This window comes from Lucilia sericata, unplaced genomic scaffold, assembly GCF_015586225.1.
Source record: "Lucilia sericata isolate MDLA Ls3-8-SP2 unplaced genomic scaffold, ASM1558622v1 Contig000405F_arrow, whole genome shotgun sequence".
NCBI classification, from domain to species: domain Eukaryota; kingdom Metazoa; phylum Arthropoda; class Insecta; order Diptera; family Calliphoridae; genus Lucilia; species Lucilia sericata.
This window is the reverse complement of record NW_023994423.1, coordinates 1,118-26,284: the sequence shown is the minus strand read 5'-3', so window position 1 is coordinate 26,284 and position 25,167 is coordinate 1,118. Positions and strand designations below refer to the sequence as shown.

At 30.7% G+C, this 25,167-nt stretch overlaps 2 protein-coding genes across 2 annotated transcripts; one reads left to right on the top strand and one right to left on the bottom strand.

Moving 5' to 3' along the window:
- The first annotated feature begins 6,941 nt into the window (after window positions 1–6,941).
- LOC119604570 (putative nuclease HARBI1) lies at window positions 6,942–8,050 on the top strand. The gene is made up of 2 exons (XM_037957266.1): window positions 6,942–7,153; window positions 7,204–8,050. The coding sequence occupies exons 1-2, from the start codon at window positions 6,942–6,944 to the stop codon at window positions 8,048–8,050; spliced, it is 1,059 nt and encodes a 352-aa protein (XP_037813194.1).
- A 125-nt stretch (window positions 8,051–8,175) lies between these two features.
- LOC119604569 lies at window positions 8,176–15,291 on the bottom strand. Its single transcript, XM_037957265.1, has 3 exons — window positions 15,117–15,291; window positions 8,549–8,646; window positions 8,176–8,496 (listed from the first exon to the last, which is right to left on the bottom strand). Exons 1-3 carry the CDS (start codon window positions 15,289–15,291, stop codon window positions 8,176–8,178), a joined length of 594 nt encoding a protein of 197 aa, XP_037813193.1.
- Between the last annotated feature and the right edge of the window lie 9,876 nt (window positions 15,292–25,167).

Below are 25,167 nucleotides of genomic sequence, written 5' to 3'. Positions count from 1 at the left end.
ATATTAAATGTGATTTATTTTTCATAATAATGCATTTATTTTCTATTTCCTTGTTCCGATACATTTAAGCAATTTATGGATGAAAAACTAATTTTCAGAAAGAGGCTTTATATGGGGGTTAGGGGCAAATATGGATTTTGTGAATATATTTATATTTACATAATATTTTATTGTGCTTAATTTCATCGCGATATTTGTGTCTATAAGTTAATTTTGGACATTCAAGTAATTTTCTGAAGGGGACTTTGTATGGGAGCTAGGGTCAAATGAGGCCCGAACTATATGAAATTTGGCAAGGTCATCAAGGCTTGTATAAAACTTAGTTGTGCCGCTTTTTATCAATATACAGGTATATTTAACATAATTATGAGTTCAGAAGCCCTTTTCGGGGGGTTCTGTTGTAGGGGGGCTAGGTGAAATAATGGACCGATTTTCAATAGGCTTTGTCCTTGGGCCGAAAAAGGAGTGTGTGCCAAATTTCATCCAGACGGACGGACAGACGGACATAGCTTAATCGACACAGAAAACGATTCTAAACCGATTGGTATACTTTAAGGTGGGTATAGAATGAATATGTTACAAACATCAGCACAAACCCAATATACCGTCCCCACTGAAGTGGTGTAGGGTATAAATATACCTATAAGTTTGGGGGTTTGCAACTGATTTTCAAACTTGATGTTTTGTTTTAATTTTTATCCAAATTTATGGTCAAATGTCTGAATTACGGCTAATTAAGTAAAATAAACTCACACTTTTTACACAATCTTTAATTTTCATAATGTTCTACGTTGGCCATGAAGCAGTAAAATCAGCTTTTTTATAAAGAAGTACATTAAGTTGGGTTTAAATGCTGGTCAATTTATAAAAATCGATGAAAAAAGTAATGAGTTGTGTTAAGTTTTAAAAAAATACTATCTAAAACCCGGCGTGATTTGCTACTCCTGTCGATATAAAATAAAAAAATATTCAAAATATATTGAAATACATTTTTTGTTTATATCCCATTTACACATACACGAAATCTAGTACTTATGTGATTTCGAGCCAAATCTAGTTGATTTTAACTAGATTTCCCATACAAAACAAAATCTACTTCGTAACTAGATTTCGATAAAATCTATTCAAAATCTAATAATTTTTAGTGATGCAACTCTGTTATTTTCCTAAATAATACTAAAAAATACGACGCTACATAAGAAAAACGAGAAAAACAAAACAAACAAAAAAATTAAAATGTCAACAAAATTTTAATAAATTGAAAAACATGAATGAAAAGTTTATTCAAAATAGAAGGTAATGTTATATTTAAATATCTAATTTTTTATTATAAATGAAATGTTAATAAATATTCCATTTTTCCTTCTTATTTTTCATATCAAACATAATCTCAAGAAATACTAGAAAAAATTAAATCTTCATAAATGCCAAAAATGGTAAGTGTAAACGGTCTAGATTTTTAAAAAGATTTTAAATGAAATCTACTAGATTTCGTGTATGTGTAAATGGGGTATTAGGAACATTTTATTAATATTTGTTTGCCACGATCCAAAACCATAAAGTAATAAGACAAAAAAAGTTTAATATTTAAAGTATTTTATTGATTAAATGACATAAATATCATTATTATTGCATAATAATTATTTCTTATTTCTAAAAATAAAATTTACAGAATATTACAAAATTACTACAATATAATTGACTTAATACTTACAATTGAAATTTTTCTTAATAATTATTTCATATTCTAAAGCCTCGTGATATAAAATATTTTTCGTTTTCCCCTCAGGCGCGTAGATATACAAATCTGAAGGTTTCTCAAATCGCAAGCATGCAACATAAAGCTGACCATGTGAGAAGCATGAATTTTCGAGATTTATCCCACACACTTGCAGGGATTGACCCTGAGATTTGTTTATTGTCATCGCGAATGCCAAATGTATAGGAAATTGCAACCGTTTAAAGTCGAATGTTATTTCCGATGTTGTCATTGTGATCCGAGGTAGTAAGACATCCGTTCCTTTATATTGGCCAGTTATAATCGTTGCTTCGATTAAGTTGTTCATTAATTTTTTAACTTTTGATTGAGTACTATTTTAAAGACACTGTAGGTCAATAAAATAATTGGAACGCCAATTTTCAACTTCAGTTCGTGGAGTGGAAAGCCTGGTAAATCAAGTGTATTCAAAAATTCTACAGGATAATTGACGACATCATCATTATTTGTAACAGTATCGATGGATTTATATGTTTTTAAAATACCATCGATTTTATTCAAAATAATATTATTGATACAATTAACGTCAATGTTTTTGGGTACCTGTAAAGCACGCTTACATAACCACTGCCTTTTTTTGAAATTACGTTGAAGATTTGGAAAAACACAATTTATTAACTCTTCCTTTGATTGTGTGATCCTGCAAAAGTTTTTATTCAAAATAATATTATTGATACAATTAACGCCAATGTTCTTGGGTGCCCGTAAAGCACGCTCACATAACTACTGCCTATTTTTCGTAACATTAATTGCATAATCTTTAGAAAATTGAGTTTTCAATGGTAATTTGAGTGCAGAATACGCAGTTCTGCCTCCATCTAAAAGTGTTGCTGCAATACCTGATGACGCAATGGCTAAGGCAATATTCTTTTGCGATCGAACTTTAGCTAAAATCAATGAGATGAGAAAGGGTTTTCCGGTTCCTCCTGGCGCATCAATGAAATAAAATTTTTTGGTTTGTAATTGTTGACGTTATTGTATTGTATGCCATTCTCTGCTCTGGTTGTAGATGCGGTAAATTTTCTGCCACCAAATTCTCTAAATCTTGTGGATTGTAACCCATTTCACGTTGCAGATCATGGTCATTTGCTCTAAATAATAATATGAATACTTATTACAGTGACTTTCACAAAATTTGAGACTCCAGCTGTTTTAGTTTCCAAGATACATTAATTTAAGTATTTTCTTTATCTTCATATCTCTAATCTATACCAAGTGTGTTTTGCTATCCTAAAGTTACAATAATTAAAAAACTTCCTTTACGATTTTTGAAGATTCTAGCTCTTACAGTTTCCCAGATATAGGAATTTTTGCATTTAATTTATATTAAAGGTGCCAAGCCCCTATTGAATGTCAGAGTTCTTCGTGCAAAATTGAGGATTCTAGCTCTAAAAGCTTTTCAGATACACGAATTTTTGTACTTAATTTGATACTAAAGTTCCTCCGAAAAAAATGAGAACGCTGTTATATTTTCTCAGATATACTAATTTAAGATTTTCTTTATATGGGAGGTGTCACGCCCACTGTAGCTAGGCTGCTAATTTCATTTCCATGTATTCATATGGATGTTAAAGTTGTCCATACAGAATTTGAGGACTCTAGCTCTTACAGTTTCTGAGATAAGCGACTCTTAATACTTATTTTGTAAATGGGCGTGGCACGTCGCCCACTTGAAATTTTGAAGTAAAAAGTAGCATATAGTTCCTTCCAGACGTACAGGAAAACACTATGAAAATTTCAGAAAAATCGCTCCAGCAGTTTAGCTGTCTATAAAGTCCAAACAAACAAAAAAATAAATAAACGTACAAACATACAATCATTTTTATACATATAGATCCGTATAGGAGGTACCAAAACCCACTTATGAAAGTCCACCCATTTTTCTCATAAATATTGACGTGGATCAGGGATGGAAAATGAGATTTTGTTTCAGTATCAAAAAATATTTCAGAGGGTACTTTTTGGATCTTAGAGTACTAAAATATATATTTTTTTTTGCTGAAAGTTGTTAATTTTTTAAATACACCTTCACATATTTAGACATTTTTAAATAATCAACAACAGAAGTAGAAAAGGTATTATATATACCGTAGGGTGATCGATTATTCGACATTTTCCAGAAACCGGTTTTCGAGTAGTTCGAAGTGTTGCCATTTTAAAATGTAAATAAAAACATCTAGTTTAATTTGAAAAAAAATTATGACCCGAACTGATTTTTTAAATAAACATTATTTCTTTAATGTAAAAAATTGGGAAGAATCATAATCCTAGTTTATTCTAAAGTCCCTGTTTAGTAAATTTTCATAGGCATTCCAACACTGCTATAATATTTCAGCGGCAAATTAATTATTGTAATTGGAATATAATCTTAAGATTGATAAAATTTTATCCAACAGTTATTCCAATCAAAAAAGTTTAACCAAAGGTGCTTTAGAAAAATATACTCTAGTTTCTTGACTCGAATATTTTAAAATATAGGCAGGCTGTATTATTATTTATTTCAAAATTTAATTGAAGTAATCTATGAATACAAAGCAAATAAAAGTATTCGAAACCGGCTTTTAAAAAGATAAAAAACCGGGTTATTCGATATTCGAAAAAAATCAACATTTAGAAAAAACCGACTCTGGTAAATCAGAAAAAACCGGTTTTAAGACCGAAAAACTGAAAAACTGAATCGATCAATGTTAACCTTTTAGATATAATTTGATGAACTTCAATGTCCATGGTATCATATAGCTACCATACAAATATTACCCAGATATTGTACTTCGTAAATATGTATATTAAAATCAGTCATGATACAATTTGTTATATTTTAATAAATTCTGTCTTAAAGAAATTCAGGCCACATTTGGCCCTACTCAAGGATGAATTTAGAAATTCAACTTATTTATTTATATTTATAATTATTTTATATTTACAAAGCAAGCGTAATAAACAAGTAGATATTTAGGATAAATTGTGTTACTATGTTAGTTAAACTGAAAAATTTGATTGATAATAGAATGAAACCATAAAGTGTTATATACCATTGTAAAGCTAATTACGCGTATGCTGATGTACATATTAAGTATGTTAGATAAATAAAGCTAACAGAATACCTGGGACAAAATAGAGTTTAAAATATTAAGATAAAATACAAAACATAAAGAATTTCGAAAAACAGAAAAGACCATTTCGGTGAAATTTAGGTGAGGTGAGGTTTACAATATAATAATTTCAATTAATTACATTATATATTTCTATGTAAAAATATGAAAAACTTACAATTTTTCTGAAAAATTACGACATTTGTAATCATTCTGGTGTTGTATACAAATTTGTGTATGTCATTGAAATCGTCTCCCAAGGACCTTTCATATGATACTAAATTTGCATATGGTTTACTTGTCAAAAATATGAAAAAATTACATAAAAACCCTAAAAAGGACCTTTTTATCCTTTGATCCAGCTCCCCAAATATTGACGTCAGGACAACAATTTTGAGAAATGGTATCTTAGAATGAACTAAATTTTCATTTTCGGTGGGAACATCAGCAATTTCCATTTTTGGGCCACCCTAATATACATATGTGTTATTAAATTAAAATTCGATGTACATATGTAGGTGTTTATTTGTTAAAAAATCAATAGTCATATCAAATTCTACACATGAGACCATACATAAGACCATCCATGACATGAAACAATAATTTGCTTTAAAGTCCAAATAATTTTCACCAAAAATTTCTCTTATTATCTATGGTTGAATTCTTAATTTCAAAACATATCGTTTTATATTAGATAGAAATTGAGTCCTTCGAGCTTCTATCATTTGGAAATAATTTGTTTTAAAGTCAAATATTTTTTCAAAATTGAAATTTTTGGTAATTTTCTCATATAATATTAACAATGGAATTTAATTAGATTAATATTCATATAATGTCAATGAAGATAAAAATTCGAAATGAGCTGCATTGGTTATTTGCAAAACATACTTCTAAAAAGTGGCTTTTAAAACGAGATTTCAAAACATTCTTAGAATTTCAAATTTGAACTTTTAAAGCTACTTTGACCCCCATTTTCTCATTGTGTGATTATGTTTTATCATAACGATAAATTGACATTTTACATACAAAAATTATTTTAACCGGCAGTATATCCACCTGTTAAACGATAACCGGAGGTTGAGATACTGGCCCTGAGAGTATCAAATAAGACTCGGAAGTATCACGGTACTTTTGAACATCAAATAGTATCAAAAAAAGTACCACCGTACCAAATTTGCCATCCCTGACGTGGATGTTAAAGGTCTGAAAAAATAAGATTAATAGTTTCCCAGATCAACGAATTTTAATATATATCTCATATGGGAGTTGGACCCCTTTAGCTAGTCCGCACATTTTATGTCCTAAACATTTAATTTGATACTAAAGTTCCTCCGAAAAAAATGAGGACTCTAGTTGTTATATTTTCTCAGATATACTAATTTAGGATTACCTTTATATGGGTGGTGCCACGCCCACTATAGCTAGGGTGCTCATTTTATTCTCATGTGTTCATATGGATGTCAAAGTTTTGCATACAAAATTTGAGGACTGTAGCTCTAGCAGATTCTGAGATATGCGACTTTGAATACTTATTTTGTATGTGGGCGTGGCACGTCGCCGACTTAAAATATTGAAGTAAAAAGTAGCCTATAGTTCCTTTGAGACATACAGGAAGAGACTGAAAATTCCAGAAAAATCGGTTTAGCTGGCTATATATATATATATATATATATATATATATATAAATGAATGTGTGTTTGTATGTTTGTTTGTTTATACTTTATAGACAGCTAAACAGCTATATATAGATTATAAATGTAACAAAAAGTGGCGGAAAAATAAAAAAAAATAACACATAAATTTCATTTGATTAAATTGACAATCTGAATTAATTTTAAAAGTTTTAGGCCCATAATCTCAATCTCTGGTTATCGTTTTTCGGAACGATATACTGCCTGTCAGCGCAATTTTGTTTTCTCAATAAAATTTTATTATTTATACTATCGTGAAATGCTAACCGGAACTCATCATACATCATAATAATTTATCGATACAATAAATTGACATAACTGTTACTTTTTTCAGTTTTAAAAAACAAAAAATTTTTTATATCCACAAATAAAAATAAAATAATGAACAGCAGAGTTTTTGAATTAATCTCAATGGAAGAGGAATTTGAAGAGATTCAGCCTCAAGAAAATGCTGAGAGAATCTATAAAAATAGACCAAACTACCTTGAGGATATGGATGAAGATAATTTTAGAAAGAGGTTCCGAATTTCCAAGTCAACATGTAAATATATCCTTAGCAGGATTAGCAAACAACTATTATCTAAAACGGAAAGGTGAGAAATAGCATAATTCAGTGATAATGTGGTTAATATTTTTTTTAAAGAAATTTTGCATTATCACCAGAAACCAAACTTTTGTTAGCTCTGCGTTTTTACGCTAGTGGTAGTTTTTTAATAACTGTGGCCGATTTTTGTGGACTGAGTATATCATCAGCAGGTCGAGCAGTTAAAGATGCTTCACAAGCAATTGCTTCACTATCTAGCGAATTTATTAAATTCGATGCTATGCAAAAAAATATTAATGAGTTTTATAAAACTGCAAAATTTCCGAAAGTAATTGGTGCGATCGATTGTACTCACGTTCGCATACAATCTCCTGGTGGTGATAATGCAGAACTTTTTCGAAATCGAAAAGGATATTTTTCCATTAACGTTCAGGCTGTGTGCAACAATGAACTTATTTTTCAAGACATTGTATCAAGGTGGCCCGGATCTTCCCATGATAGCACAATATTTAATAACAGCCGTTTAAAATTTAGACTTGAGAATAAAGAATTTAAAAACACCTATATTTTGGGTGATAGTGGTTACAAGGTATGTGACTATATGATGACACCACTGCTTAACCCTATAACAAATTGTGAAAAGTTGTATAACGAGTCACAAATAAGAACTCGTAACGTTATTGAAAGATGTTTTGGAGTATGGAAACGTCGATTTCCAAATTTATCAATGGGGATGCGAATAGCTGTTAACACTGCAATGACTGTTATCGTTGCCTGTGCGGTACTTCACAATAGAAGTACTCAACGAAAAGAACCCCTTCCTCTTGAAGAACATCCCGACATTAGTAATGAAATTATTGAAAATGATAACGAAGTTCATGAAAATGCAAATAATAGAAATTCAAATGCCAGAACCGTTTTAATAAACAGTTATTTTGCAAGGTAGTAGTATTTTTTTGATATATTTTGGTCTAATAAAACTTATATTACAAATTTTATTTGAGTTTATAAATCATTTATTGCGAATATTTAATTAACAAATTCACAATGTAAATAAAAATATACAAATGATCAGATGCGTTGTTTTTTCTCTTTTATTTCATTTTGGATAAGTTCATTTTTTAATCTTATTGATGTAATTTCGTTTTGATATTTTTCCATTTCGAGCTTGTGCTTTTCAGCAGCTCTGGCATTTTCATCCCTATAAAAATCCTGCTGTATCTTTATTAGTTTTATTTTTTCATCTTCTAATTTGGTTTTTCGTTGATTAAACTTTTTTGTATTAAGTTTACTTGAAACCTTTTCCTTTAATATTGTAGGGTTCCATTTAGACGATGATGGATACATTTCTTTATCCACCTCCTCGTCGATCTCTATTAAATTTACGAAATCCTAAAAATAATTTAATATTAGCATTGTTAAACTGTAAAATCTTTTATTTTACCTCTTGAATGAAATCATTAATATCATCAGTTTTAGATTGTAATTCTTGTATGGAATCATTAACATCTTCAGTTTTTGATTCAAGTTCAGTATTAAATCCTAAAATTTAATTGAAAACAATTAGAATCGCTTACGTAGCTTACATAAAAAAGAGGCGACAAAACTGACTATAGAATATAATATAGACTAGACTATAGACTAGACTATAGATTAGACTATAGACTAGACTATAGAATATAATATAGACTAGACTATAGACTAAACTATAGACTAGACTATAGATTAGACTATAGATTAGACTATAGACTAGACTATAGAATAGAATATAGACTAGACTATAGACTAGACTAGTCTATAGACTAGACTATAGATTAGACTATAGACTAGACTATAGACTAGACTATAGACTAGACTGTAGACTAGACTATAGACTAGACTATAGACTAGACTATAGACTAGACTATAGACTAGAGTAAAGAATAGAGTATAGACTAGACTATAGACTAGACTATAGACTAGACTATAGACTAGACTATAGACTAGACTATAGACTAGACTATAGACTAGACTATAGACTAGACTATAGACTAGACTATAGACTAGACTATAGACTAGACTATAGACTAGACTATAGATTAGACTATAGACTAGACTATAGACTAGACTATAGACTAGACTATAGACTAGACTATAGATTAGACTATAGACTAGATTAGACTATAGACTAGACTATAGACTAGACTATAGACTAGACTATAGATTAGACTATAGACTAGATTATAGACTAGACTATAGACTAGACTAAAGATTAGACTATAGTCTAGTCTATAGTCTAGTCTATAGTCTAGTCTATAGTCTAGTCTATAGTCTAGTCTATAGTCTAGTCTATAGTCTAGTCTATAGTCTAGTCTATAGTCTAGTCTATAGTCTAGTCTATAGTCTAGTCTATAGTCTAGTCTATAGTCTAGTCTATAGTCTAGTCTATAGTCTAGTCTATAGTCTAGTCTATAGTCTAGTCTATAGTCTAGTCTATAGTCTAGTCTATAGTCTAGTCTATAGAATATAGACTAGACTATAGACTAGACTAGTCTATAGACTAGACTATAGACTAGACTAGTCTATAGACTAGACTATAGATTAGACTATAGACTAGACTATAGACTAGACTATAGACTAGACTGTAGACTAGACTATAGACTAGACTATAGACTAGACTATAGACTAGACTGTAGACTAGACTAAAGACTAGACTATAGACTAGACTATAGAAAGACCATAGACTAGACTATAGACTAGACTATAGACTAGACTATAGACTGGACTATAGACTAGACTATAGACTAGACTATAGACTAGAGTAAAGAATAGACTATAGACTAGACTATAGACTAGAATAAAGAATAGACTATAGACTAGACTATAGACTAGACTATAGACTAGACTATAGACTAAACTATAGACTAGACTATAGACTAGACTATAGACTAGACTATAGACTAGACTATAGACTAGACTATACACTAGACTATAGACTAGACTATAGACTAGACTATAGACTAGACTATAGACTAGACTATAGACTAGACTATAGACTAGACTATAGACTAGACTATAGACTAGACTAGACTAGACTATAGACTAGACTATAGACTAGACTATAGACTAGACTATAGACTAGACTATAGACTAGACTATAGACTAGACTATAGACTAGACTATAGACTAGACTATAGACTAGACTATAGACTAGACTATAGACTAGACTATAGACTAGACTATAGACTAGACTATAGACTAGACTATAGACTAGACTATAGACTAGACTATAGACTAGACTATAGACTAGACTATAGACTAGACTATAGACTAGACTATAGACTAGACTATAGACTAGACTATAGACTAGACTATAGACTAGACTATAGACTAGACTATAGACTAGACTATAGACTAGACTATAGACTAGACTATAGACTAGACTATAGACTAGACTATAGACTAGACTATAGACTAGACTATAGACTAGACTATAGACTAGACTATAGACTAGACTATAGACTAGACTATAGACTAGACTATAGACTAGACTATAGACTAGACTATAGACTAGACTATAGACTAGACTATAGACTAGACTATAGACTAGACTATAGACTAGACTATAGACTAGACTATAGACTAGACTATAGACTAGACTATAGAATAGAATATAGACTAGACTATAGACTAGACTAGTCTATAGACTAGACTATAGACTAGACTATAGACTAGACTGTAGACTAGACTATAGACTAGACTATAGACTAGACTATAGACTAGACTGTAGACTAGACTAAAGACTAGACTATAGACTAGACTATAGACTAGACTAGACTATAGACTAGACTATAGACTAGACTATAGACTAGACTATAGACTAGACTATAGACTAGACTATAGACTAGACTATAGACTGGACTATAGACTAGACTATAGACTAGACTATAGACTAGAGTAAAGAATAGACTATAGACTCGACTATAGACTAGACTATAGACTAGACTATAGACTAGACTATAGACTAGACTATAGACTAGACTATAGACTAGACTATAGACTAGACTATAGACTAGACTATAGACTAGACTATAGACTAGACTATAGACTAGACTATAGACTAGACTATAGACTAGACTATAGACTAGACTAGACTAGACTAGACTAGACTATAGACTCGACTATAGACTAGACTATAGACTAGACTATAGACTAGACTATAGACTAGACTATAGACTAGACTATAGACTAGACTATAGACTAGACTAGACTAGACTATAGACTCGACTATAGACTAGACTATAGACTAGACTAAAGACTAGACTATAGACTAGACTGCAGACTAGATTATACACAACTATACTATGGACAAATTTATGTATTAGTCTATTGATTATTTGACAAAAGATTACAAGTTAGATTAAGTGCTGAAAAGTACTGAAATATAGTACTGCGGTATTTTTCGAAATCATATTGTAAAGTGATGTGACAATTGATCGCTTTTGCCACAGCCTCATACAAGGACCCATTCACAAAATGCTTTAAATGAAATAATTGACTTTAAATGTCAGTATCACATTAAAATTAGTTTGAAAGAAGTTTTACAGGAATACAGATCCATCTAGAAAATTTGATTTGTCATGAAACTTACATTAACTTTGCACCACTGCAAAATTTTTTTGCAGGGTATGTACATACTCATTTATTGATTAATAAAAATTCCAATTAAAAAACTAGCCAAAATTGGCACTCAATTAACCGGGAAAATCGATTATACAGAATGATTCCGGGGGATTAACATCAGATTAAATTTATTTTTAGATTAACTAATCTAATTATTAATTGGCATTTGATTGCCAACTCAAAAACCCGATCTAAGTTCAAAATTGGAAGATGTCGTAAGTTGTCAACAAATGAAAGAAAAATGGCTCTTTTAATGAATCCTTGTTATTTAAAGCTTCTTTTAACAGCTTTATAATTTTTCAAAGAAAAATTCCAATTTTTGAACATCTTTATGAAAATATCTCTGTTTTCATGCAGATGCATAAAAAATGTCGTCCTATTTGAGATACAAAAACTGCTTCAAATTAACGTGCATATATATATATATATATATATATGTATATATATATATATATATATATATATATATATATATATATATATATATATATATATATATATATATATATATATATATATATATATATATATATATATATATATATATATATATATATATATATATATATATATATATATATATATATATATATATATATAAAAAATATATATATAAATTCCTTTAAGGCCCATAATCTCAATATCCGATTATTTCTCCAATTAACTAACCGGCGCATTAATTATTCGTTGCGATATACTGTCGGTTATATATGTTGAATTTCTCATACAAAAATTACATTTAAATTTTAACAGTCACTTATGTAAGGTAACACTATAGAAAATTGAAGTTTTTACAATTTAAAAATAAAAATAATTTTCGAGAAGAAATTAATTTAAAAATATATGAACAATGTCACAAAACAATGAAAAACGACAAAGAGGTAAAAATTTCTCATTGAATGAGGAATATTTGCTAGTTGACCTAGTGGAGATACACAAATCCGTACTGGAAAATAAAAAGTCAGATGCAGTAACTTGGAGACAAAAAAATGAAACTTGGGAGAAACTTGCTTCAGAATTTGCAAGTCAGTCTGGGGTACAAAGAACGTGGAAAGCGCTACGCGACAAGTACGAAAATTTAAAAAGAAAGTCTAAAGTGGAAATAGCTACCGAAAAGCGTGAAACCTATCGAACAGGCGGGGGACCTACTGCTACGTCCATAGTCTAGTCTATAGTCCAGTCTATAGTCTAGTCTATAGTCTAGTCTATAGTCTAGTCTATAGTCTAGACTATAGACTAGACTATAGACTAGACTATAGACTAGACTATAGACTGGACTATAGACTAGACTATAGACTAGAGTAAAGAATAGACTATAGACTAGACTATAGACTAGACTATAGACTAGACTATAGACTAGATTATAGACTAGACTATAGACTAGACTATAGACTCGACTATAGACTAGACTAAAGACTAGACTATAGGCTAGACTGTAGACTAGACTATAGACTAGACTATAGACTAGACTATAGACTAGACTGTAGACTAGACTAAAGACTAGACTATAGACTAGACTATAGAAAGACCATAGACTAGACTATAGACTAGACTATAGACTAGACTATAGACTAGACTATAGACTAGACTATAGACTAGACTATAGACTAGACTATAGACTCGACTATAGACTAGACTATAGACTAGACTATAGACTCGACTATAGACTAGACTATAGACTAGACTATAGACTCGACTATAGACTAGACTAAAGACTAGACTATAGACTAGACTAAAGACTAGACTATAGACTAGACTATAGACTAGACTATAGACTAGACTATAGACTAGACTATAGACTAGACTATAGACTAGACTATAGAATAGAATATAGACTAGACTATAGACTAGTCTATAGACTAGACTATAGATTAGACTATAGACTAGACTATAGACTAGACTATAGACTAGACTGTAGACTAGACTATAGACTAGACTATAGACTAGACTATAGACTAGACTGTAGACTAGACTAAAGACTAGACTATAGACTAGACTATAGAAAGACCATAGACTAGACTATAGACTAGACTATAGACTAGACTATAGACTAGACTATAGACTAGACTATAGACTAGACTATAGACTAGACTATAGACTAGACTATAGACTAGACTATAGACTAGACTATAGACTAGACTATAGACTAGACTATAGACTGGACTATAGACTAGACTATAGACTAGACTATAGACTAGAGTAAAGAATAGACTATAGACTCGACTATAGACTAGACTATAGACTAGACTATAGACTAGACTATAGACTAGACTATAGACTAGACTATAGACTAGACTATAGACTAGACTATAGACTAGACTATAGACTAGACTATAGACTAGACTATAGACTAGACTATAGACTAGACTGTAGACTAGACTATAGACTAGACTATAGACTAGACTATAGACTAGACTATAGACTAGACTATAGACTAAGACTATAGACTAGACTATAGACTAGACTATAGACTAGACTATAGACTAGACTATAGACTAGACTATAGACTAGACTATAGACTAGACTATAGACTAGACTATAGACTAGACTATAGACTAGACTATAGACTAGACTATAGACTAGACTATAGACTAGACTATAGACTAGACTATAGACTCGACTATAGACTAGACTATAGACTAGACTATAGACTCGACTATAGACTAGACTAAAGACTCGACTATAGACTAGACTAAAGACTAGACTATAGACTAGACTAAAGACTAGACTATAGACTAGACTGCAGACTAGATTATACACAACTATACTATGGACAAATTTATGTATTAGTCTATTGATTATTTGACAAAAGATTACAAGTTAGATTAAGTGCTGAAAAGTACTGAAATATAGTACTGCGGTATTTTTCGAAATCATATTGTAAAGTGATGTGACAATTGATCGCTTTGCCACAGCCTCATACAAGGACCCATTCACAAAATGCTTTAAATGAAATAATTGACTTTAAATGTCAGTATCACATTAAAATTAGTTTGAAAGAAGTTTTACAGGAATACAGATCCATCTAGAAAATTATATTTGGATCGGTCGATATCTGACTTTAGCTGGTTTAATTTGTCATTAAAGGAATTAAGATAAAATCACATACATATAATAATCATACCATTACCATCGTTGTCGTATGGATGGATTACACAAGCCAGTAGCAGATTCCCCAATAAGACAAGAAATTTTTTCGGATATATTTGAAACTATGGACGTAGCAGTAGGTCCCCCGCCTGTTCGATAGGTTTCACGCTTTTCGGTAGCTATTTCCACTTTAGACTTTCTTTTTAAATTTTCGTACTTGTCGCGTAGCGCTTTCCACGTTCTTTGTACCCCAGACTGACTTGCAAATTCTGAAGCAAGTTTCTCCCAAGTTTCATTTTTTTGTCTCCAAGTTACTGCATCTGACTTTTTATTTTCCAGTACGGATTTGTGTATCTCCACTAGGTCAACTAGAAAATATTCCTCATTCAATGAGAAATTTTTACCTCTTTGTCGTTTTTCATTGTTTTGTGACATTGTTCATATATTTTTAAATTAATTTCTTCTCGAAAATTATTTTTATTTTTAAATTGTAAAAACTTCAATTTTCTATAGTGTTACCTTACATAAGTGACTGTTAAAATTTAAATGTAATTTTTGTATGAGAAATTCAAAATATATAACCGACAGTATATCGCAACGAATAATTAATGCGCCGGTTAGTTAATTGGAGAAATAATCGGATATTGAGATTATGGGCCTTAAAGGAATTTATATATATATTTTATATATATATATATATATATATATATATATATATATATATATATATATATATATATATATATATATATATAAAATATATATATAAATTCCTTATATATACATATATGTACATATATATATATATAATATATATATGTACGTTAATTTGAAGCAGTTTTTGTATCTCAAATAGGACGACATTTTTTATGCATCTGCATGAAAACAGAGATATTTTCATAAAGATGTTCAAAAATTGGAATTTTTCTTTGAAAAATTCTAAAGCTGTTAAAAGAAGCTTTAAATAACAAGGATTCATTAAAAGAGCCATTTTTCTTTCATTTGTTGACAACTTACGACATCTTCCAATTTTGAACTTAGATCGGGTTTTTGAGTTGGCAATCAAATGCCAATTAATAATTAGATTAGTTAATCTAAAAATAAATTTAATCTGATGTTAATCCCCCGGAATCATTCTGTATAATCGATTTTCCCGGTTAATTGAGTGCCAATTTTGGCTAGTTTTTTAATTGAAATTTTTATTAATCAATAAATGAATATGTACATACCCTGCAAAAAAATTTTGCAGTGGTGCAAAGTTAATGTAAGTTTCATGACTTCTTTAATAACAGTGCTAATCCAACTCATTCTAAATGCCTTTCTAAGTTGAACCTATTCCGCAATTAAAAAAGTTCCTTTTAAACTTTAAAAATTTATTCAGATTGTCAATTTAATCAAATGAAATTTATGTGTTATTAGAAATATTTTTGATTATTAATTTTATTTTATATATGTATATTTCCATATTTGTTATAATATTACAAATATTTAAAATATCTTCCAAAAATACATACAAAACAAATAGCTGGAACCAATGAAACATCGTTTTCGAATCATCGATTGGTTCGATTATTCGAAATTCTCGCATAAACACATGATCTCCAATGACACGCTAATGTTAAAATCATGCAAGTTTCACCTAAATCGAACCACTTAGTCATCACTTGCACCTCTGATTAAACAGCATCTTTGTCATGTAACTTTTGCTGGGTATTTATATAAAAACTAAATAATTCAAGGATTTTATATTCATACATGTTTGTCAGAAAACAGTAAAGAGTGGATAAGAATTTCATGTTAAGTAATTTCTAAAAATAATCATGTAATATTGTTGGTCTCTTATTTTTCAATTTTGTATTTTCGTTTCTATTTGTTCTAATTGTGCATGGTTGTTCAAAAATAATAGAATTTTGCTTATAATCACGGATAACAAAGGTAATCACGGTTAAACGATGCAGAAAAATTTAAGTCAATCCAAAATAAAATTAAGTCGATGGTAAAAAAAATATTTTTCCATTCTGGATAATATGTTGCCGGATAATCGAATCACGGATAATCAAGGTCCTACGTATATACAAAAGTTATAAAAATATAGTGGGATATTTGGTATAGTACTACAGGGTATTTTTTTGAGTGTATTTATTATAGTTCGCTTTTGTTTATTTTGGCCGACTACCCTTATCTCTTTTTGTTTTAAGTTTTGTTATCCTACTAATGCTTCTTGTTTCATTTACTTTGTTATGTTACTCTATATGTTTGTATAGTATGCTTTAAGCTAACGGTTTTCTATTTTTTGTAAATTTGTATTTTTTATATAGACTTTACTCTTATTGAATATATTTGTCTCTTTCACTCTTAAGCTGATAAGGTATATGTATTCGTTTAAAATACGTTAAGTTTTAGTTGTTAAGTGAACATTTTTGTAAATCATGATCATTCTGAATAAAACTTGAAACTTGAAGCAAAACGTTGTGTTTTCCTGACGCTTACAAATCAGAAGTGGGATCGAGAAAAAGGAAAATTTTTGAGGTATGTACCTCAAGGAAAAGCGAATTATTCTAAGTGAAAATAAATATATAGAGACAAAATTTGCACATTGGTTAATTTATAATGGATAGTGTGTGTGGAACAGGATATACAACTTCCCAGTTACGTCATTGGCTGCAACAGCTTGGTCTTCCATCAACCGGTACTAAAAGCACACTGTTGATTCGCTTGAACGAAGTACCGGCTGATAAAAGAGGCGAATGTCCTATGGAAGCAGATGAACCCCCAGGTGATAATGATTGTGTGGAGGTGCAAGATGAGACTCGTCCGGATAATAATGATCGTAATACCAGTGAAAATGAGTGTGGAAAGGAAAATGATAGAATGCAACAAAATGAGGTTAATGATAGAGTAGTTATATAGAGACAAAATTTGCACATTGGTTAATTTATAATGGATAGTGTGTGTGGAACAGGATATACAACTTCCCAGTTGCGTCATTGGCTGCAACAGCTTGGTCTTCCATCAACCGGTACTAAAAGCACACTGTTGATTCGCTTGAACGAAGTACCGGCTGATAAAAGAGGCGAATGTCCTATGGAAGCAGATGAACCCCCAGGTGATAATGATTGTGTGGAGGTGCAAGATGAGAGTCGTCCGGATAATAATGATCGTAATACCAGTGAAAATGAGTGTGGAAAGGAAAATGATAGAATGCAACAAAATGAGGTTAATGATAGAGTAGTTACCGGAAACGTTGAAATGCGTAATTTTGTGAGTGATCTGTTGAGAAAAGAACTGGATTTAATAAAGAGAGAAAAGGAGTTTTGAAATTGATCGTGGAGTCAGAGAAAAAACGTCAAACGGTTGAAAGGGCAGAAGATGCAGAGAAGTACATAGCTGAAGGAGAATTGCCCACAACTAGTAAAGCCATAAAAAATGAGATGAAAGTGTCATTCAATATCTTGAAGGAAATTATTCCAGAATATGATGATGCAATGCTTCCATAAATGTGGATTGATCAATTTGAAAATATTACCAAGGCGTACAATGCGGATGAATGTACGATTAAAACTTTATTGATGTGTAAATTAAAGGGAAAAGCCCAAATATGGTTGCACTTAAAACCAAATTTTGTGAATGAAAGTGCAGAAAATATTCTGGAGCATTTGAAGAAAAATTTCTGTACTAAGGAGAACAAATTAATGATGCGACAAAAATTTGAAGCACGCAAATGGAAATATGAGGAGCACTTTATTGATTATTATAACGAGAAGTTTATACTGTCCGGTAAAATTGGCATTGAGGATGATGAGCTCATTGACCAAATTATTGAGGGTATCCCTGATTATCAATTGAGAATACAAGCTAGTTTGCAATGTTATACGAGTAAGACGCAGCTCCTACAGGCTTTTTCAAAAATCGAGCTGAAACAACCAAAACAATTCCGTCGAAAGGGTGACCAGTCATACGAAGAGTAGGATAATAAGTTTAGATGCTACAATTGCAATTCGATTGGGCATTGTGCTGCAGATTGTCAAAAGCCGAAGCGACAAATGGGAGCTTGTTACGGATGTAACAGTATGAACCACCGTGTTGCTGATTGCACCGAGAGAAAGAAAGCTGTACAACATGTAGCTGAGGATGAATATGTAAGGTATTTGATTCTGATTTGATTCTGATTTTAAATGTAAATTTTCTTTAGAATGCTTAATGGATATTCGGGTAGTGCGGTCAGTTTTGTCAGAAGGTCTAGTATTAAGAAATTTATGAATTTGGATAATCTTTTATGTTCTCGTGGAATTTTTTTGGAATAAATGGATCTAAATTGAATGTTTATGGGGGATTTAAGTGTTATGTAATGGTAGGGAACAGGATTATAGATTTTGAGATGCTTGTGGTGTCTGATGAGACGACATTGTCGAATGTATATTGGGCAGGGATTTCCCGCGAAAAGCCGGTTTTGGACTGGTGACTTATCCCGAGCGTATAGACTCGGACATTGATGAGGATTTTGGGAGGGATATTTTGTCTATTGATATTGGGGTGAATAGTGCTACGGAGTTGATTGTAGGAGATGCTATTGGGATTGATGATGGAATTAAATTGGATCGGTTATTTCCTGATTATTATTTGGAACCTGCACGTCAGTCTGAACCTAGGGTGTATAACGAAATTAAATTGAAGTTGACTAATGAAAATTGTTTTAATTGTGCGCCTAGAAGATTATCTTATACTGAGAAAATGGAGTTACAGGGATTGTTGGATGAGTATTTGGATAAAGGGTACATAAGGCCGAGTGAATCGGAGTATGCTTCACCAATAGATTTAGTGAGAAAGAAGACGGGAGATTTGAGAATGTGCGTGGACTATAGGACTTTGAATAAGGTAACTATGAAGGACAATTACCCAATCCCCCTTATTGATGATTTGTTGGATAGACTTTCAGGATGCAAATTTTTCACTAAGCTGGATTTGAAGAATGGATTCTTTCATGTGTTTGTTCATCCCCATTCGATAAAGTATACTTCATTTGTGACTCCGTTAGGCCAGTTTGAATTTTTGAGAATGCCGTTTGGTTTGAAAAATGTGCCGTTGGTATTTCAAAGATTGGTGAACAAGATTTTTTCCGATATGATTAGGGATGGTAAGGTGGTAATTTATTTGGATGATATTATGATTGCGACGGCTGATAAGGATAAGCATTTCGAAATTTTGAAGGAAGTGTTTATTAGATTGGCTGATATTAATTTGGAATTGCGGACGGACAAGTGCGAATTTTTTCAGACCTCGGTTAAATATTTGGGCTATACTATTGATGGGCATGGTATTAGGGCTGATGATAAAGGGTTGAGGACAATTAGAGATTTTCCGTTACCAGATAATCGACATTCGTTGCAAAGTTTCCTGGGTTTATGTTCCTACTTTCGCAGATTTGTTAAGGATTTTTCTTTGTTGGCTAAACCTTTATATTACTTGATGAAAAAGGATACGAAATTTGTTTTTGGGAAAATGTAATTGGAGGCTTTTGAATTACTGAAGGCAAACTTATTGAATCACCTGCGTTGGCACTTTATGATCCAAGGGACGAAATCGAACTTCATTGTGATGCAAGTTTTATTGGGTTTGGGGCCGTTTTACTACAGAAAAAGGTAAGCTCCACCCTGCATTTTAGTTTTCGAAGAGAACTACGGAGACTGAATCAAAGTATCACAGCTTCGAACTGGAAACATTGGCGATTATTTACGTACTGAAGCGGTTTCGGATATATTTAATGGGAAGGAAGTTTAAAATTGTTACGGACTGTAATTCACTGACGATGACTCTGAACAAGAAGGAATTAAATCCGAGAATTGCGAGGTGGGCTTTGGAACTTCAGAATTTTGAGTATGAACTGGAACATAGAATGGGCAATAGAATGCAACATGTTGGCGCGCTGAGCAGATGTACTAATATACTGGTAATAGAGTCGAATACGTTTGAGGAGAATTTAATTATATGCCAAAATAGGGACCAAAAATTGAGAGAATTGAGACATAAGCTGGAGAAGAGTGAGCATCATTTTTATGAAATGCGTAATGGGGTGTTGTATAGGAAGGACATCAACGGTAATCTATTGTTTTATGTTCCTGGGGAGATGGAGGATCATATTTTATATAAATATCATGATGAAATGGGCCACGTCGGGACTGATAAGATGACTGAACTTATTTTGAGGAGTTACTGGTTTCCGAAAGTAAGGGCAAAGGCTAGGGGACATGTGGATAATTGTATGGACTGCATAGTGTATTCTTCTATGCATGGTAAGGGGGAAGGATTTTTACATAGTATACCGAAGTCTGGAAAACCATTTGATGTAGTACATATTGATCACTATGGACCAGTGGATAATGGTAGGTCAATGAAACGATAGTGGCTCTGAGGGATTATTTCAAATCTTATAGTCGTCCTAGATGCATAATAAGAGATCGCGTGGCCTGTTTTACTTCATAGGAGTTCGCAGATTTCCTGAAGGATTGCAACGTTGAACATGTTTTCATCGCTACGGGATCACCTCAGGCGAACGGTCAAGTAGAGAGAGTAAATAGATCGATTGGACCTATGTTGGCGAAACTAGTGGATCCGGGAAAGGGGATATTTTGGGATACAGTGCTGGAACGTGTTGAGTATACTCTTAATAATACTGTACATAGGTCGATAGGGCAACATCCGAGTGTTATGTTGTTTGGAGTAGGACAACGCGGGAAAGTAGTGGATTTATTAGGTGAATGTTTGGTTGATGTGAGTGACAGCAGAAAACAGGATGATCTTAGTACGATAAGGTTGAGGGCGGCCGAAAGGCAGAAGGAATCACAATTGTATAATGAGACTTATGTCGATAAACGGAGAAAACCTACAACATTGTATAGGGATGGTGATTATGTTATGGTGAAGAACTTCGATTCAACGGCGGGTGTATCGCGTAAATTGATTCCGAATTATAAGGGTCTTTATAGGATATGGAAGGTCTTGAGGAATGATCGTTATCTTCTTGAGGACGCAGAAGAGTTCCAACAATCTCGTACACCACACAAGGGCGTTTGGGCGGTGGCTAATATACGGCCATGGTTTGGAGGACGTGCAGATTCTAATGGATTATGTGAGATCAGGGGATCTCATGGTCAGGATGGCCGAGTTATAGTGGGATATTTGGGTATTTTTTTGAGTGTATTTATTATAGTTTGCTTTTGTTTATTTTGGCCGACTACCCTTATCTCTTTTTGTTTTAAGTTTTGTTATTCTACTAATGCTTCTTGTTTCATTTACTTTGTTATGTTACTCTAGATGTTTGTATTGTATGCTTTAAGCTAACGGTTTTCTATTTTTTGTAAATTTGTATTTGTTTATATATACTTTACTCTTATTGAATATATTTGTCTCTTTCACTCTTAAGCTGATAGAGTATATGTATTCGTTTAAAATACGTTAAGTTTTAGTTGTTAAGTGAACATTTTTGTAAATCATGATCATTCTGAATAAAACTTGAAAGCGAAACGTTGTGTTTTCCTGACGCTTACAAAAATAAAAATAGTTGTAAAGAATATTAATAAAATATATATCGTTGGAAAGCTAAGATATTTGTGCAATTTTAATGATATGACACTATTTGTCATCAAAAAAGGACTCTAAAGTCAATAAATTTTAGTAAGATGAAAAATGTTGATTACAGATAGGTTTAGTAAAAAAAAAATTATTAAAAATCAGAATTTTGGAAAAATGTATTTTTGTTTTGTGTTTCTGATAACCAAGTATATGTCTTAAATTGAAGAAAAATATTTTTGTAAAATACTCTTGCCTAAGATTGTTACATAGCTATGAAATTTCCTTAACAAAATTTAAAAATTTTCTAATTTTGATGGATGATATAACAAAAGTATGTATGTTGAAACCAATATTTAATTGTTTTTTTTATATATATTAATCAATGAATTATTATTAAAATTAGTATTAAGTTATGAATTGTATTTTGAATTTGAATTAAAGCATTATTAGTAGATTAAGTTTAATTGTATTAACTGAATTGTAAAATTGAATTATACAAAATTAAGTACTATTTGAATTTTATATATTAGTAAATTAATGGTTAGTATCTAATATAAAATGAATTGAAAATAAGTACTACCTTAATATAATTAATGTAAAATATAATGATCATTAACTAAAAGATGTTAATAATTAAGTAGATAACAAATAATGTTGCTAACGGTTTTTTTAAGAAGATAAAAGATTTCCAACCAACTGTTCGGGTTTTGGAAAAGAAGTTAGGTGTAATTATAAAAATAGAATTTGTAATCTGTCACTTCTTGCTTGGCAACAGAACTATTCAGTTCATTTCATCCACAACAACCCAATAAACTTGAAACATTTATAACGTTTTTAGAAAAAAATAACTTTTAAACTCTTTTCCTCAAATTGGTAAATACAAAATCACACATACAACAAGGTAAAGTAAAAAGAAAAAAAGGGAACACATACTCCTCTAAACCATAAATATATATTTGTCTAATAACAATATCTCTTATTTCCCTCATAATTAACTCCAATAATTAAAATCACTTTCTGAGTGATTAAAATTGTTCATTTTCTCCCAAAAAACCAAGGGTTCCTCATCCTCAAAAGGAGAAAATTTATTAATAATTTGTTTTATCTTTCATACAAATCATTTCATGGTCCTTCGAAGAAACTGATCTGGTCACCTCAATACACAAGTCAAGAGAGAAGATTAAAAACAACCACCAAAATCAACTCGATCAACATAATGAGGTAATAAAAAAGAATTCTCACACTCAATTAGTTCAAATTACATGTTGATGCTATAAGCATTAAACAAAGAAAAATAAGAAAAAAAGAAAGACAGGAAGAGTAAGTAAAAGTGAAAAAAAGCCGTCGGCATTGAAAAATCAAACAAAAAAAAAAAAAAAAAATGAAAAATTAATAAAAGTAAAAAAGAAAAAAATGAAAAATTAAAAGTGAAAAAGCCGTCGGCATTGTGAAAAAAAAAATGATAAAATATAAAGTTTAAGGTAAAAATTATAATTGAAAATTAAAAAAAAAATAAATTCAAATGAAGAAAAAAGTGCCGCTATAAGAAAAAAAAAAAATCAGAAAATACATATATAAGAAAGATCCGCTATAAAAAAAAAAAAAAAAAAAATCAGAAAAAATAAGAAAATACATAAAAAAAAGTGCCGCTATTTTTAAAGTGTTATATATAAAAGTATATAAAAGGAAAAAAAATGTTAAAATACATAAAATAAAAAAGATCCGCTATAGAAAAAAAATCAGAAAAAATCAGAAAATACATAAAAAAAAAAAGTGCCGCTATAGAAAAAATTAAGAAAAAAGTGCCGCTATTTTTAAAGATTTATATATAGAAAGAAAAAATGTTAAAATACATAAAAAAAAGTGCCGCTATTTTTAAAGTTTTATATATAAAAGTATATAAAAGGAAAAAATGTTAAAATACATAAAAAAAGTGCCGCTATAAAACAAAAAAAAAAATATATATAAGAAAAGTATATATATATATTGAAAATTAATAAGCTTACATGAATATTAAAAGAAAAAAATTATTTTATGAATACCCTAATTGTGTTATTACAAGCAAATAAAGTGTACATACATGCATACATATATACGTACATATTAAATGTGGAAAAAATTAAATGTGAAAAAATTAAGAAAAAATAAAATAAAGCAAAAAGAAAATTACAAATAAAATCAAACGGGAAAAAAAGAGTTCAATTTAAAAACAGAAATAAGAGAATTTCTGTATCTCTCCCACTCATTCATCAAGAGAGCAAACATCACTCATTCATCAAGAGAGCACATCAAGGGCATATCAGTAAGAGAACATCTCAACAACAAGAAGGAAGGAAGAACAAAAGCAAGTACACTCAAACGAAGTAAGAGAAAGCAATTCATCAAATCTAAAGTGAGTAATTTTTACATTATTTTTACACTCGAATATTTACTGTGAGTAATTAATTTGCGAAAAAAAAAGTGTTAATAAAGAAAAATATATTGTAAACTATTCTAAATTGAAAAAGTGGTACAAATAAATAAAATTTTATTAAAAATAAATGTGCTTTAAAATATTTATACGGTTTTTGGAAAAAAAAAGCTAGTGAAAAGTGAAGACTTGAATATAACCAAGAGTTTTTAAAATTTTCATAAAAAAAAAAAAAAAACTACATTTAGTGATGCTAAAAAGTTCTTTCATTATCTCTCTTACATGTTGAACTGATTGTAACACATTTTGAAAAAAAAAAAAATGAAATAATC

Excerpts from the sequence above, each read along its gene's own strand:
- LOC119604570 (XM_037957266.1), top strand. The coding sequence starts at position 6,942 with ATGAACAGCAGAGTTTTTGAATTAATCTCAATGGAAGAGGAATTTGAA. Across the intron at positions 7,154-7,203 it reads CTATTATCTAAAACGGAAAG|AAATTTTGCATTATCACCAG; the intron begins GTGAGAAATAGC and ends TTTTTTTTAAAG.
- LOC119604569 (XM_037957265.1), bottom strand. The coding sequence starts at position 15,291 with ATGTCACAAAACAATGAAAAACGACAAAGAGGTAAAAATTTCTCATTG. Across the intron at positions 8,647-15,116 it reads ACTTGCTTCAGAATTTGCAA|GATTTAATACTGAACTTGAA; the intron begins GTCAGTCTGGGG and ends ATTAAATTTTAG. Across the intron at positions 8,497-8,548 it reads TTAATGATTTCATTCAAGAG|GATTTCGTAAATTTAATAGA; the intron begins GTAAAATAAAAG and ends AATTATTTTTAG.